This window comes from Brachionichthys hirsutus, chromosome 15 (assembly GCF_040956055.1).
Source record: "Brachionichthys hirsutus isolate HB-005 chromosome 15, CSIRO-AGI_Bhir_v1, whole genome shotgun sequence".
Classification (NCBI taxonomy): domain Eukaryota; kingdom Metazoa; phylum Chordata; class Actinopteri; order Lophiiformes; family Brachionichthyidae; genus Brachionichthys; species Brachionichthys hirsutus.
Genome location: NC_090911.1, coordinates 13,132,658 through 13,148,422, shown reverse-complemented (window position 1 = coordinate 13,148,422; position 15,765 = coordinate 13,132,658). Strand labels below are relative to the sequence as shown.

Below are 15,765 nucleotides of genomic sequence, written 5' to 3'. Positions count from 1 at the left end.
AGGTTCATATAACCTTTATTTTGAAAGCCATAACCGGAAATCCCGTCGCATCTCATTGTAAACTGCTTGTTGACGTCAGACGCGACAAGCTGTCAACGTCTTCAACACAAGCAGATCTGCACCAAAGGCTCCGGGTCCTGGAGAAGCGATGTACCGGCTACTCATCGCCGTTCTGGCCGCCACCGGAGCGTCTGTGCTCCGCGGGCTGGAGGCTTCTAAAGCCACCGGGCCGTGCGTCGCTCCGCAGCAGTGGGAGGGCCGGTGGGTCCTGTACGACCACAGCACCGGGAGGAACCGACGAGCAGCCGTCTCCTACGACGGCCCGAGCCGGAGGGTCCGAGTCCTGCAGCAGCACAAGAAACACACCCCGTGTCAGAAGTGAGTCCGTGTGGGTAGCAAGTAGCAAGTAGCAAGTAGCAAGTAGCAAGTAGCAAACAGTAAACAGTAAACAGTAAACAGTAAACAGTAAACAGTAAACAACAAAAAGTAAACAACAAAAAGTAAACAACAAACAGTAAACAACAAACAGTAAACAGTAAACAACAAACAGTAAACGGCAAGTGGCAAACAGTAAACAACAAACAGTAAATAACAAACTAAACAACAAACAGTAAACAACAAGTAGCAAGTAGCAAACTGTAAACAACAAACAGTAAACAACAAGTAGCAAACAGTAAACAACAAACAGTAAATAACAAACTGTAAACAACAAACAGTAAACAAACAGTAAACAACAAGTAGCAAACAGTAAACAGTAAACAACAAGTAGCAAACAGTAAACAACAAACAGTAAACAACAAGTAGCAAGTAGCAAACAGTAAACAACAAGTAGCAAACAGTAAACAACAAACAGTAAACAGTAAACAACAAGTAGCAAACAGTAAACAACAAACAGTAAACAGTAAACAACAAGTAGCAAACAGTAAACAACAAACAGTAAACAACAAGTAGCAAGTAGCAAACAGTAAACAACAAGTAGCAAACAGTAAACAACAAACAGTAAACAGTAAACAACAAGTAGCAAACAGTAAACAACAAACGGTAAACAACAAGTAGCAAACAGTAAACAACAAGTAGCAAACAGTAAACAACAAACAGTAAATAACAAACTGTAAACAACAAACAGTAAACAAACAGTAAACAACAAGTAGCAAACAGTAAACAGTAAACAACAAGTAGCAAACAGTAAACAACAAACAGTAAACAACAAGTAGCAAGTAGCAAACAGTAAACAACAAGTAGCAAACAGTAAACAACAAGTAGCAAACAGTAAACAACAAACAGTAAACAGTAAACAACAAGTAGCAAACAGTAAACAACAAACAGTAAACAGTAAACAACAAGTAGCAAACAGTAAACAACAAGTAGCAAACGGTAAATAAACCCACAACCCGCTATGCCACCGTGCTCCCCCTTATTGTTATTAGAGTATATGTCTTTTATCCATGGAAACAATGAAGCAAAGTTAGCTCCATTGTCCCTCTTCTGTTTTAAATAAAGTTTTCCTACAGTGCGGCCACGCCAGCTCGTCAGCCACGATGTTGCAACAGTAAACCGACAGGCTAAAGTCTGCAGTTGAGAAATGTTCTGTGGCCGGTAAACAAGGACAGACCCTGCTGACCCTGCTGACCCTGCTGACCCTGCTGACCCTGCTGACCCTGCCGACCCTCTCGGTACTGACGAACCAGCCGTGTGATCACAATCACCAATCGTGCAACAACACATGGTTTCAAATGGCCCAAGTCTCCCTCCCTGAGGGTCGAGCTTCATCGTGAACGAGGACGGTCAGACAGCACATGGTTTTCTAGAACAGTCTTCCGACTATTTATCAAGAAACACATGTTCATTCAAATAGTGAAATAAATGCGTTGCCATGGTTACGCCTGAGCCCAATGTTAGCAGAAAGGAATTCTCCGGTGCAGCCCGCTATCCTCTTTGGCTTTGGCAGCAGGAATAGTAAACTGTATAGATTTGTTAAATTCAGTTTATTTGGACATTTAAATATTTTTTTACCTTATTCAATTTTCAAATTAGTTTTCTGGAAAAACACTAAGTTAGTGTATACTGTATATACACTAATACTTAGTGTATCTGTATATACAGTAATCAGATCTAACTCTGAGTAAAACCAAGGTAGGCTGAGAGCGCCAAACAGCAGAGACACTGCCTGCTGGGGACACTGGGGCAGGTAGCAGCTGAAGAGGGACAACTTGTCCTCAAGGCCCAGCGGAGACTAAAAGCAGCGAGAAGTAAAGTAAACGAATATATTCATCAAATCAATTTTCTATCGTGAGCATTTGTTTGATTTTAGCTCATTCTGCCGGCTAAGCAATCTATGCTTCAGATTTCTAACGATCTCCTGCAACTTCTTTCTGCCCGTTCACTCCAGGTTTTTTGAGTACATCTACTTGTATCAGAGCATGGTGATGTTCCAGATTGACCAGAAGACCAAGGACTGCTCCAAGGTCTCTCTGACAGAGACCTGGGATCCTTTTGACATCCCAAACAACTCCACCTTTGAGGACCAGTACGTCATCGGAGGCCCTGGAGACAGCGTGGAGGTTCAGGAGTGGTCAGACAGGAAGCCGGCACGCCAGCGTGAGTCGGGACATGCTGGGTGGTTCACCCTCCAAAAGCCATTTTTTATATAGTCAATGCTCATTTGGGTCTTATTATAATTTAAAAGCAGCTTTAAAATTAAATTCAAGACCGTCTGTGACTGCTTTATTAAACAGGGTCCATTTAAAGCCCAATCCAAATTCCAACAAACTATGAGCCATCAAAATGTCCCAATGTTCTGTTAAAGAATGTAAAAAATGATTAAATACACAGAGACGGTTTTTCCAGATGTACTCCCAAATCTCATGGTTTGTTCTGTAGTCCATTCATCCATTCATCCATTCATCCATTCATCCATGTCCATGTCCAGTATTTCATGTTTGAAATAAGTGGGCAAAGGTTAGTTAAAAAAATTACAAAATCACATAAATATAGTATTGCTTGTGTAATCCTGCTAATAGAGAGAAATGGCTGACGTCTCTGTCTGATCGCCTTCACCCTTAACCCCGAACCCTAACCCACTAGCATTTACTAGCTGTTCTAGCCGTAATGGTTCCTCCTCTGTCCATCAGATGAGACCTGGGTGGGCGTTTACACCCTGAAGGACTGCTACCCGGTACAGGAGACCTACACCAGGAATAGCAGCGTCACCACCTCCACCCGCTTCTTCAACCTCCGGCCGGGCATCAGCGACCCCGAGGTCTTTACCCCGCCCAGTACCTGTGAATCAGCGCAGCCTGAGAGGATGGCTGAATCTGTGTGCTGAGGCCTCGTAACCCTCACCTTTGACCTTAGATACCTAACAGGCTGCTCCCGAAATCGCTAGTTCACATGTTCAATAGTTTCTATGTAACAGACACAAAACAATTTGTAGACAGCAATTAACTGAGAGTTGAGACACCGTAGCGTTCTCTCTGCTTCATGTCAGAGGTGTAGATGGTACAAGTACACCTGAAATACTTTCAATCATTAGCACACAGTAGCATCCTTGTCCAGAGTGTACCAAAAAGGGGGAGGGATTTTGGATTCAGCCTGTAGTGTTTTATCAAATTGTGCTAATTTGCTGAAAATGTAAACCAAATTACAACTAATCTTACCGAATAAAGTTGTTAGAAATCTGTACTTTGAACCACATAATCTGGTCCCAACATCAGCACCAAGCCAACCAAAGGTGTGGACCAGGTAAACTGGACCTAACGCCAGGACACAAATGATGTCCAGACCAGATGAAGATGGTCTGATCCTGGATTGATGCTATATAATAATTACTCTGCAGTGATGGAGAGAATGTGGACAGGAGGTGAAGAACGGGGGGAGGAAAGTATCAGGTGTGCTCTGTGATAGGAGGGGATGAACCCTAACCGTGTTCGCTCTCTAACCACTTCCTGGAATGAAACTCCTCCCCTTCCTGCTGCTCTTCATTCACTCCATCGTTCACGTGTTCTTTTTCTCTGCGGTCGGATGTTAGATGTCTCAGTGGGCGTGGCTCATTGGCCGCACAAACACGTCTGGTTTGGGGGGCGTTCCAACTCGTTCAGTGATCAGAAGTGGACCTTGTCCAGATGAGCTGGATCTGGAACGCTGCTCTGATCAGTCTGGATCTGCTGATGGATCCGGTGACTATTCCCTGTGGTCCCAGCTACTGCATGGCTTCTATTCAATCCTACTGGGATGCAGAGGGGGGGGAGCTGAAGAAGCCCCCCCTCCAAGCTGCTCCTGCTGATCACCTGAAGGTGTGGCCTGTGATGCCAGTCTGGTCGCTTACTGTGACAAACACCTCCAGCCTCGCTATGATGGAGCTGAATTTAAGAAACACAAGCTGGTGGAGCTCTCCAAGGAGCTCCCAGAGAACATCTGCTCTCTTCACGATGAGGTGATGAAGATGTTCTGTCGTAGTGGCCGGCACGTTATCTGTTCTGTCTGCTCTGTGGAACAACATGAAGACCACCGCATCTTCTCAGCGGCAGCAGAGAGGGCCGGGAGGCAGAAGGAGATGGAGCTGAGTCCGCTGGTAAATCAGTGGAGGACAGTGAGGAGATCTTCACCCGTCTGATCCAGCTCTTGGAAGAACGAAGCTGTGAGTGGATCAGCAGGTCCAGTCCCAGCAGAGTCGAGGAGCTTCAGGAGAACCTTGAGCTGGAGCAGCCTACGTTTGAGCACATCATGGGAAATCGTACGTGTTGTTGGAGTCCCAGATACAATGTGAGAGTATTTGTGTATTTGTGTGTATTTGTAACCCTCACTTTATTAGTTTGCCCCTGGGGGGACGTACGTACTTAGGACATATAATCCAGGAGAGTTAACTGGGTGCACGACAGCAGGTTCTGTAATAATACATATGTGTATATATGTACACACACACGGATATATACATATACATCTATACATATACACATTTATACACATATACATCTATACATATACACATATACATCTATACATATACACATTTATACACATATACATCTATACATATACACATATACATCTATACATATACACATTTATACACATATACATCTATACATATACACATATACATCTATACATATACACACATATACACATTTATACACATATACATCTATACATATACACATTTATACACATATACATCTATAAATATACACATATACATCTATACATATACACATTTATACACATATACATCTATACATATACACATATACATCTATACATATACACATTTATACACATATACATCTATACATATACACATATACATCTATACATATACACATTTATACACATATACATCTATACATATACACATATACATCTACGCATATACACACATATACACATTTATACACATATACATCTATAAATATACATCTATACATATACACATATATACACATACATATACATCTATACATATACACACATATACATATACACATATACACACATATATACATATATATACATATACATCTATACATATACACATATACATCTACTTATATACACACATATACACATTTATACACATATACATCTATAAATATACACATATACATCTATACATATACACATATATACACATACATATACATCTATACATATACACACATATACATCTACACATATACACACATATATACATATACATCTATACAGATACACATAAACACACATATATACATATACATACATATACATCTATACATATACACACATATACATCTATACAGATACACACATATACACACATATACATCTATACATATACAGATATATATACACATATACATCTATACATGAACTGATGCTGCTTTGGTTTAACGTTCTTCATGCGTCATATTTTCAGTAAGGCAATACTCGTCATAAGTAATGAAGTCAAGTCATTATTTTGAGACAGCGAACTTCATATCCCACAATGCATCGCGTCACATTCTCGTTAATTCCGCCGTCTTCCGTCCTGCCGAGACGACGGGAGGAACCGGATGACTCTTCCGGTCTGATGAGGGAACAGCGGAACGTCCAAGCACCGGTTCAGAACCCGAAGGACACCGGAAGGTTCGAGCTCTGACGGTATGGACACGTTTAAAATGCCCGTCATCATGCTAACTGCTAGCTCGTGAAGCCCGGTAGCCTCTCACGAATTTACAGCCCTGCCGTGCGCGTTTGTCCCGGTTCCGGTAGTTCTATTGAACTAGCCAACATGTCGGTGCTTTAGAACCGGGCTCTCACGCAGCAAGCTAGCTCAGCTGTTAGCCTGTAGCATCAACGTAGCCGGTCCGAGAGTGGACACACCTGGGGTGAGGGTCACCTGAAGGATGGTGAACGGCAGAGTCTCCAAAGAAAAACGGATCCGCTTCCCGATATCTAAATCCTGTGTGACTCCGGATGAGAACGGGATCGGGTCTGAAGTGGACTATCCTGGAATCTATCTTCTGATAGGTGGATTCGGTAAAGGTGTGTGACCCGAGCCATCGCCAGGTGGTCCAGACCTTACCTTGAAGATCTGAGGGGAATAATATTCTGGTCTCCAAATGGAGAAACCAGTTTGAACTGGGATGGTGAACTCAGCGTGGAGGACATGGGAGGACGTAGTGAGGGGGGACGTAGTGAGGGGGGACATGAGAGGACGTACTGAGGGAGGACGTAGTGAGGGGGGACATGAGAGGACGTACTGAGGGAGGACGTAGTGAGGGGGGACATGAGAGGACGTACTGAGGGAGGACGTAGTGAGGGGGGACATGAGAGGACGTACTGAGGGAGGACGTAGTGAGGGGGGACATGAGAGGACGTAGTGAGGGGGGACGATGCAAAGGACAGGGTGAAGTGGAGATGGTTGGGTTGCTGTGGCGACCCCTCAGGGGAAAAGAAGGCGGGGCAGTAGACGCTACGTATATTTTAACGTTGAATCGGTACCCGGTTCTGTTTTGGGTCCGGTTCTGGACTTTCCTCCTCCAACGCTGTGCTGATTGGACGCTGGTGATTGGACCCTACCTGAAGTCATGTCCTTGTCCGTCCACCTGGCCGTTTCATTGGTTCATATGATGAAAGGTGTTTCTGTAAACGTAAACCGTCGTTCTCCTTGCAGATGCGGCGTTGACGTTTACCTGCAGAGTGGGTCGACATCTACACCTGAGCCCACCTTCTGTTCTCCAGTGGGCGGAACTGGCCCTGCTTGAGGGGCGTGGCCTGGGATGGACACCCAATGCAGCAGCACTGATTTGTGGCCTGCCATCAGTGGGGTGGGGCCTATCAAAGAAAAATCCATCCAAGCGGGGGTGGAGTCATGTGAAGCTGGGGAGAAGAAGTGCATCTCAGACGTGAGGAGGACCTTCTGCCTCTTCGTCACCTTTGACCTCTTGTTCATCATCTTGCTCTGGATCATAGAGCTTAATGTAAGACGTACGTCTGTTGTGTGGTCAATTATCAGGGGACAAAACATTCTAACAAAGACTCATTTAAATATTATCTTGTTTACTCACGATGCAGAAGTAGCTTTCATCTTTATTAGGCCCGAGTGCCTACCTAGGCGTAATTAGACCCGAGTGCCTATCCTAGGCGTAATTAGGCCCGAGTGCCTATCCTAGGCGTAATTAGGCCCGAGCGCCTATCCTAGGCGTAATTAGACCCGAGTGCCTATCCTAGGCGTAATTAGGCCCGAGTGCCTACCTAGGCGTAATTAGGCCCGAGTGCCTATCCTAGGCGTAATTAGGCCCGAGCACCTATCCTAGGCGTAATTAGGCCCGAGTGCCTATCCTAGGCGTAATTAGACCCGAGTGCCTACCTAGGCGTAATTAGGCCCGAGTGCCTACCTAGGCGTAATTAGACCCGAGTGCCTACCTAGGCGTAATTAGGCCCGAGTGCCTACCTAGGCGTAATTAGACCCGAGTGCCTACCCTAGGCGTAATTAGACCCGAGTGCCTATCCTAGGCGTAATTAGGCCCGAGTGCCTACCTAGGCGTAATTAGGCCCGAGTGCCTACCTAGGCGTAATTAGGCCCGAGTGCCTATCCTAGGCGTAATTAGGCCCGAGTGCTTACCTAGGCGTAATTAGACCCGAGTGCCTACCCTAGGCGTAATTAGACCCGAGTGCCTATCCTAGGCGTAATTAGGCCCGAGTGCCTACCTAGGCGTAATTAGGCCCGAGTGCCTACCTAGGCGTAATTAGGCCCGAGTGCCTATCCTAGGCGTAATTAGACCCGAGTGCCTACCCTAGGCGTAATTAGACCCGAGTGCCTATCCTAGGCGTAATTAGACCCGAGTGCCTACCTAGGCGTAATTAGGCCCGAGTGCCTATCCTAGGCGTAATTAGGCCCGAGCACCTATCCTAGGCGTAATTAGGCCCGAGTGCCTATCCTAGGCGTAATTAGACCCGAGTGCCTACCTAGGCGTAATTAGGCCCGAGTGCCTACCTAGGCGTAATTAGACCCGAGTGCCTACCTAGGCGTAATTAGGCCCGAGTGCCTACCTAGGCGTAATTAGACCCGAGTGCCTACCCTAGGCGTAATTAGACCCGAGTGCCTACCTAGGCGTAATTAGGCCCGAGTGCCTACCTAGGCGTAATTAGGCCCGAGTGCCTACCTAGGCGTAATTAGGCCCGAGTGCCTACCCTAGGCGTAATTAGGCCCGAGTGCCTACCTAGGCGTAATTAGGCCCGAGTGCCTACCTAGGCGTAATTAGGCCCGAGTGCCTATCCTAGGCGTAATTAGGCCCGAGTGCTTACCTAGGCGTAATTAGACCCGAGTGCCTATCCTAGGCGTAATTAGGCCCGAGTGCCTACCTAGGCGTAATTAGGCCCGAGTGCCTACCTAGGCGTAATTAGGCCCGAGTGCCTATCCTAGGCGTAATTAGGCCCGAGTGCCTATCCTAGGCGTAATTAGGCCCGAGTGCCTATCCTAGGCGTAATTAGACCCGAGTGCCTACCTAGGCGTAATTAGACCCGAGTGCCTATCCTAGGCGTAATTAGGCCCGAGTGCCTATCCTAGGCGTAATTAGACCCGAGTGCCTATCCTAGGCGTAATTAGACCCGAGCGCCTATCCTAGGCGTAATTAGACCCGAGTGCCTATCCTAGGCGTAATTAGACCCGAGCGCCTATCCTAGGCGTAATTAGACCCGAGCGCCTATCCTAGGCGTAATTAGGCCCGAGCGCCTATCCTAGGCGTAATTAGGCCCGAGTGCCTATCCTAGGCGTAATTAGACCCGAGTGCCTATCCTAGGCGTAATTAGGCCCGAGCGCCTATCCTAGGCGTAATTAGACCCGAGCGCCTACCTAGGCGTAATTAGACCCGAGCGCCTATCCTAGGCGTAATTAGGCCCGAGTGCCTATCCTAGGCGTAATTAGACCCGAGCGCCTACCTAGGCGTAATTAGACCCGAGCGCCTATCCTAGGCGTAATTAGGCCCGAGTGCCTACCCTCAACAGCACACACACACACACCCCGACACTAAACAACACACACACACACACACACAAACACGAGTTGACGAGCGCAGCCCACTCTACCAACTGAGCCACAGCCGCCATAGAGATGGTGTCTGTCTCACGAACCAATCAGGGAGCTGATTCCACAATATGGCATAATCATCTCTATAAGGTAGGAGGGGCCTGGCTGTTGAGGGCTTTAAAAGTGAGTAGAAGGATTTTATATTCAATTCGTGCTCTAACAGGAAGCAGAGACGCCAAAATGGGGGGCATGTGTTCTCTCAGTCTGGTTCCTGTCAGAACCCGTTCTGGATCAGAACCCGAGCCGCTGCGTTCTGGATCAGAACCCGAGCTGCTGCTTTCTGGATTAGCTGGAGATGTTTAATAGACCTTTTGGGGCAGCCGGACAGTAAGGAGTTGCAGTAGTCCAGTCTGGAAGTCACAAAAGCATGGACTATTTGTTCTGCATCTTTTGGGTTAGTAGGTGCCTGACCTTTGAAATATTCCGAAGATGAAAGAACACAGTCCTTGAAACGTGCTTTATCTGGGACTGAAATGACAGGTCCTGATCAAAGATTACCCCCAGATTCTTGGCAGTGGTGCTGGTGGACACTGAGACGCCATCGAGTTCAACTAGAACACTAGAACAAACATTTCTGAGATGCTTTGGCCCAAGAACCAGAACGTCAGTTTTATTTAGATTTAATAACAGGAAGTTCTCGGTCATCCAGGAGTTAATGTCCTTAAGGCACGTCTGAAGTCTAACCGACTGATCGACTTTGTCTTGGTCCACTTTTAGCGGCCTAGTACTGGACGAATATTAGCAGGATCGGGTGTGATTTGAGAACTCTGACCTTTGACCCTGAACTAAGACAAAGATTGATCACTCCTGCCAAACTGTGAATTCCTCCCGTAGTGAAAGAACTGCTGACGAGTTTGGTGGGTAAATGGAATCCAGCCGAACAAGGTGTCGGGTTTCGTCTGTCTTTCGTGCCCTTCCTGTCGCATGTCCACCGAATCATTTCTACTCTTGAGTTATAGCAGCAACGGCGGCGGCTGGCTGAGGTACTGCCCTTCTCGGGTACCTAAGCCTGTTCTGATTGGTCCTAGAAGCGGTGGCTGACCGTCAGTTACCGCCTTGTTTCACCTGTAGTGTGTTTTTCCCAGGTGAATGGTGGTATTCAGAAGCAACTTGAACAGGAAGTTCTGCATTACGACTACCGCGCCTCCTTCTTCGACATCTTTGTAAGCCCTTGTATCACGTCTTTGTGTTTTTTGCCCTCATCTTTATCTTCCAGTCACTATTCCGTTTTCATGTGTTTCTTTCTGCTCCTTCCTGACCTTTCCTCTCGTCTTCCCTCAGCTGCTTGCCGTCTTCAGGTTTGCCACGCTGATCCTGGCCTACGCTGTCTGTAAGCTTCGCCACTGGTGGGCCATTGCGGTGAGTTCTCTTCAGTTTGTTGTGGAACCACCAGCAGAGGGTAAAAATAAATGCTCCTATAAAAACGGAACTTTTGCTCAGGGTAGAACTAATGCCAGAACATTGGATTCTATTGCAGCACATAAAACCCCAAACACACCGGGTATAATGGTCAGAGAAGCTAACTAGCACTATCTGACAGCATAACCTGAAGGATGAGTCAATCTACCCCGATGGCAGCCTGAGGTGTTTATAGACTATAAAGGGAATGGGATTGATTTAATGTCTCTGCACTCAGAATCAATTTAGAGTAAAACCCTGAATCTGTGTTTCTAATGAGGGAAAACCTTCCGTATTTTAAATAATTATGGCAAAGCTAGAGAAGCGGTTCAGTCCAATGTGCTGCTCTCATGTTCTCTGAGCTGTGAGCATACTGGAGCCGTATTTGACTTTGATCGGCTAATGCTGTGTGGTCAATTTCATATTGTATGTTTTTAAAATGGGCTGAATTCAGATTTCAAAACATTCCAGGAAGGGATCAAATATTTGTGAGGAGTCTGATTGGGTTGTCCGCTAACTGCTAATGAGCGTTTTCTCTTTGTACAGATCACCAGTGCAGTCAGCTGTGCCTTCTTGATCATTAAAGTCATTTTATCAAAGGTAAGGATCATGCTTGCTCTGACTTTAGTAGATCAGCTCATTGTCACTCATGTTCACTAATGAACAAATGCAACCTCAGCCATTCATAGAAACCCACAGTTTCACCACTTCACGCTTCTCATGTGTCTCTCTGCTCCTTCTTTAAATGACTTGGTGCCTTTGATCATTTGATCCAGGTGGATCTGAAATGCAACGTAGATTAGTTTTTGAGGCTGGACCTGGTCCAGCTGTGGATTCTGGATCATCTTTTCATTTCCCTCTTGATGCTCTAGTGCGACATCTAGTGGCAATGATTGTTAATTTCTGATAGATGTGTGTGTGTGTGTGTGTGTGTAGCTGCTATCTCAGGGCGCCTTTGGCTACCTGCTGCCTATCATCTCCTTTGTTCTGACCTGGATAGAAACATGGATGCTGGACTTCAAGGTTCTGCCTCAGGAGGCTGAATATGAAAAAAGTGAGTCTCAGCTGGTTTGCTATTGATTTCAGTATTTGTAGGCACTGATAATTCAATTTTCAATTTTATTTCTATAGCACCAGATCACAACAGGAAGTTATCTCAAGACACTTTACAGGAGTAGCAGGGAAATACAGAACAAGGAAAGACTTCCCTTTAACAGGCAGAAACCTTGGACAGAACCTAAGACTCATAGTGGACGACCGTCTGTCTGACCGGCTGGGGGGACAGACTTTCAACATCTAGCCTGCTGAACAAGAGACTGGCTAAAGCGCTGCTATGTGAAGCTATAAATGCTAATGCTAGCGATATGGACATCAGTGTTGAGGGACACAAGTCCAGGTTCTGCAGCCCCACGGACAGAAGGACCTGCAGACAGGGACAGAAAGAGGGACAAACAGAGAGAGAGAGCTTATTGACATATATTTATAACATGAATAATTAGATAGAGGGGGAGGTCTGTGCTCCTAGTTATTGTATGAATTAGTAACTCTTGTTAATCTGGTGTTATGGGATAGCTAAAGAATTATGGCTGGATGAAAGGGGGAGAAACAAGCACAAATAAATCCACTGCACTTTCTCCTCAGAACGCCGTCTGTCTGTCTGTCCGTCTTGTTGGTTCCAGGGTTCACCGTAGCACAGTCCTCGATGGCGCAGCGTAGAAACTAGAACTTAATAAAACATGATAGGCTAGTCTGCGAAGAGGTCAGGTGAAGGTCACGATCACATCAAAATTAAATTGCATGAAACTCGAACGATGACTGACTCCATGTATGATGTTAGAAAAAGAGGGGATTGTTCCAGCCTCTGTTCCAGAATCTGATGATCTATTAAAGGCTGCACTGAGATAATAAAATAAGTCCATGATCAGATGCTATTAAAGGTCATTGGTGACTTTAACTAATGCTAACTAACCCGGCTGGAGAACCTCAGATTGTCCTGTAAGAATTCACACAGCTGACTGGAAACTGCTTTCTCTAGAATCCGAGACAGGAATGGAAGGTTTGAGATTGGCCGATAGTTAGCCGAGACATCGGGATCAAACGTTGGTTTTAAAGGGCTGCTACTGATACTACCGTACTTTACTTTAATGGATGTATTTCTTACTGCCTTTACTTTTTTGCATTGCTAATGCTGTTAGCTTTGCTAATACTGTAACTATTTCTGCATTTCACACACACACACACACGCGCGTGGGGTTCATGCATCCTCCTGCTCGTGTTTCAGGATACCTGTCCATCATGGACGCCACTGAGCGTGCTCCTCTCATGGGTCCAGGGCCTTTGTCTGATGGACAGTTCTACTCTCCACCCGAGTCTGTGGCAGGTGGGTCGACTCGGACCGTCACCTTAAAATACCGACGGCTTTTGTTGCCATATTTCTTTGGCTTGTGTTGATAAAGATCTGAGTATTTCACTGCTTTGTTTCTTTGTCTTTCAGATTCTGATGAAGACCTGGATGATAAACACGACCCAGAAAAAGGGCTCATTCAGCAGGTGACCTAACAGGTGACCTGACGTGTACATTTCTTGAGAATGACGTCGTGACGTGCTCCTCAGGATGTCCATGCAGGAAGTCCCGCCTTAGTCTCACCCGTCATCCCAGCCTGCTGCATGTGCAGCTGGACTAAAAGTCTTGCTGCAAAGATTTCTTCTCCTGACTTGTGGTCATCTTTAGGATTTTCTTCCTTACTTATAAGGAACTCTGGGCCTTGCATTCATATTAATGGATATCCTTACAGAAATCTGTGAGTTTTGTGTACAAAAGATGTGATTTTTAGATTGATTTCACCAACAGACCATAATTCAACTGCTTTTCTTTTGTGCGTAATTAACATCGTTTCTCATACATCGTGCCTATAATAATCAGGTGTTCATTTTCACATGCTTTACTTGGAAGTCACTGTAAAGGAGAAGCCGACTCAGAATAGAGGAAAGGCTTTTTGTTGTTGGCCAGTATGGCGGTCAGAGCATGACTAAATCTACTGCAGCAATAACGAGGTTAGAAATGTGCTCGACTACATTGAAAAAGCTGCCAGAGCACTGGAACAGTGTGGAGTTCCTAAAAGCATTGACCAACTGTAAAACAAAATCAGATATGTAAATTATTCTAATCTGCATGTGTGTTTTTCAAAATGGGTGGGTCTGTTTTTCTGAAAGCCTATACAGAATTAAAAGGTGACATCTTCTTTTGTCCAGCTCGTTCCTTTATCAGTATTGCCTGTCAACTACTGAGGCGTGGCGTGTTCAACACGAAGTACGTTTACTGGGACACTCATTTCATCCTATTACTTAATGGTGAATTACCTGTTTTAAGCCCAGTCGAATTTATCACCACACGTTTTGACGATTTTATGCTGTAAATTATGATGAATGAGAAAGAGGGGCACTTTGAAGTGAAAACAACTGTGGGATGTTTGACACAAGACTAATACTCAGTAATGGCTGCGCTCTCGACACGGTTAACTCCACAATAAACGGCTTCGGGTTAGCTTTGTGTAGCAAAACCAAAAGTTCAGTGTTGCATCTTAGAGAAAGCGTTCAGTCATTTTCTGCAATAAAGTTTTATTATCTTTTCACATTTTCACTAACGGGAGTCAACTATCCAGTGATTTGCTTCTCATCTGTTTGAAATAAATACAATACTGATTGAAAGAAGAGCGTAAAGTAACCTACGCCAGCCTGATGAGCTTCTACTCACCTGTAAAACACCTGAACCTGCTCCAAACACTTCACTGGCACACCGAGGACAAGAGCGACGGTCATGTCGGGCAGGAAATCTGTGGATTAGCCGTATTTCAGAGCTAAGAGAATTGATTAGCATAAAGCTAGACTAGCGCTCTGACTGCATACATGTCGTTTGTTTTAACAATAACTCAAACCTTTTTTCCACCAATGCTGATTGGTCCAAAAATACCTTATTCAACGCAAATGTGTCTTGGTCCGTCTGTCTGGCAGCAGCCAGTGACAGGCAGAACCGTGAAGTCCTCTTCCACTAGATAGCAACAGGTAGTGAATTCACCTGTGCGCCTACCTGCTGCTGCTCAAACAGCAGTGATACACCATGACCACGGACAAATAAAGTGCTCAATCCGCAGCCACTCCTACTGGAGCGCCGACCGAGCCGACTCCATCACGCCTGGGGTCCCCAAATTAAACACGCTTCACTTCAAGATAAGGACACGGACTTTAGTTCACCTGCGTGAACAGACAGAAAACCACCAAGACTGACCGCTAGGCGCTAGCTACCGACTAGCTAAACCCAAACAGCGACACATGGTGGCAGAGACATTAGTACACGTATTGTTGACGTCTGCAGACATTGGGACATTTCAGTGGCAAATCTGCACTGCAACTCAACTAATGTGGGACACGAGTGGACGTGCACGTCTGGAGAATGTGCGCTTTGTAGACGGAGACCGCAGCAGAGAAAGGTTTCGGTTTGGCCGAGGAAATATTTCACGTTGTATCAGAGTACTTTGACCAACGGGAACTTAAGTTGTAAAACTGTTACTGATGGGGCTTGATAATCAGGGTGAACGCGCGGCACCAGCAGGCCGAGCCGCTGCACCGGATAAACGTGTTTGCATCGCGGTGGGAGGAAATGGGAGGTCCGGTGGCAAAGTCTGAGCCCGTGTGTTGGAGCTGCGGGAGGTTTGGGTTCTCTCTATCGCCACCTCGCACCTTGATGCTGACGGACAGAGCCGAACCCAGTCACAGCTTTCCGGTCTGTGATCTTCCACAGGTGTGGAGGATCCGGTGATTCA

At 45.7% G+C, this 15,765-nt stretch overlaps 2 protein-coding genes across 3 annotated transcripts; both read left to right on the top strand.

Annotated features, from left to right (window-relative positions):
* Window positions 1-69: 69 nt before the first annotated feature.
* On the top strand, window positions 70-3,681 carry epdr1 (ependymin related 1). The gene is made up of 3 exons (XM_068748774.1): window positions 70-378; window positions 2,390-2,598; window positions 3,132-3,681. Exons 1-3 carry the CDS (start codon window positions 149-151, stop codon window positions 3,323-3,325), a joined length of 633 nt encoding a protein of 210 aa, XP_068604875.1. The 5' UTR covers window positions 70-148; the 3' UTR covers window positions 3,326-3,681.
* A 2,345-nt stretch (window positions 3,682-6,026) lies between these two features.
* Window positions 6,027-14,186, top strand: stard3nl (STARD3 N-terminal like). 2 transcript variants are annotated; one of them, XM_068748701.1, is made up of 8 exons: window positions 6,027-6,117; window positions 7,133-7,439; window positions 10,633-10,710; window positions 10,829-10,906; window positions 11,492-11,545; window positions 11,946-11,999; window positions 13,227-13,325; window positions 13,440-14,186. In XM_068748701.1, exons 2-8 carry the CDS (start codon window positions 7,239-7,241, stop codon window positions 13,497-13,499), a joined length of 624 nt encoding a protein of 207 aa, XP_068604802.1. In that variant the 5' UTR covers window positions 6,027-6,117; window positions 7,133-7,238; the 3' UTR covers window positions 13,500-14,186. The 2 variants fall into 2 exon arrangements, with proteins under 2 accessions (XP_068604802.1, XP_068604801.1); XM_068748700.1 differs by having other exon boundaries at window positions 11,882-11,999.
* Window positions 14,187-15,765: the final 1,579 nt, after the last annotated feature.

Excerpts from the sequence above, each read along its gene's own strand:
- stard3nl (XM_068748700.1), top strand. The coding sequence starts at position 7,239 with ATGGACACCCAATGCAGCAGCACTGATTTGTGGCCTGCCATCAGTGGG. Across the intron at positions 10,711-10,828 it reads CCTCCTTCTTCGACATCTTT|CTGCTTGCCGTCTTCAGGTT; the intron begins GTAAGCCCTTGT and ends GTCTTCCCTCAG. Across the intron at positions 10,907-11,491 it reads GCCACTGGTGGGCCATTGCG|ATCACCAGTGCAGTCAGCTG; the intron begins GTGAGTTCTCTT and ends CTCTTTGTACAG.
- epdr1 (XM_068748774.1), top strand. The coding sequence starts at position 149 with ATGTACCGGCTACTCATCGCCGTTCTGGCCGCCACCGGAGCGTCTGTG. Across the intron at positions 379-2,389 it reads AAACACACCCCGTGTCAGAA|GTTTTTTGAGTACATCTACT; the intron begins GTGAGTCCGTGT and ends CGTTCACTCCAG. Across the intron at positions 2,599-3,131 it reads CAGGAAGCCGGCACGCCAGC|ATGAGACCTGGGTGGGCGTT; the intron begins GTGAGTCGGGAC and ends TCTGTCCATCAG.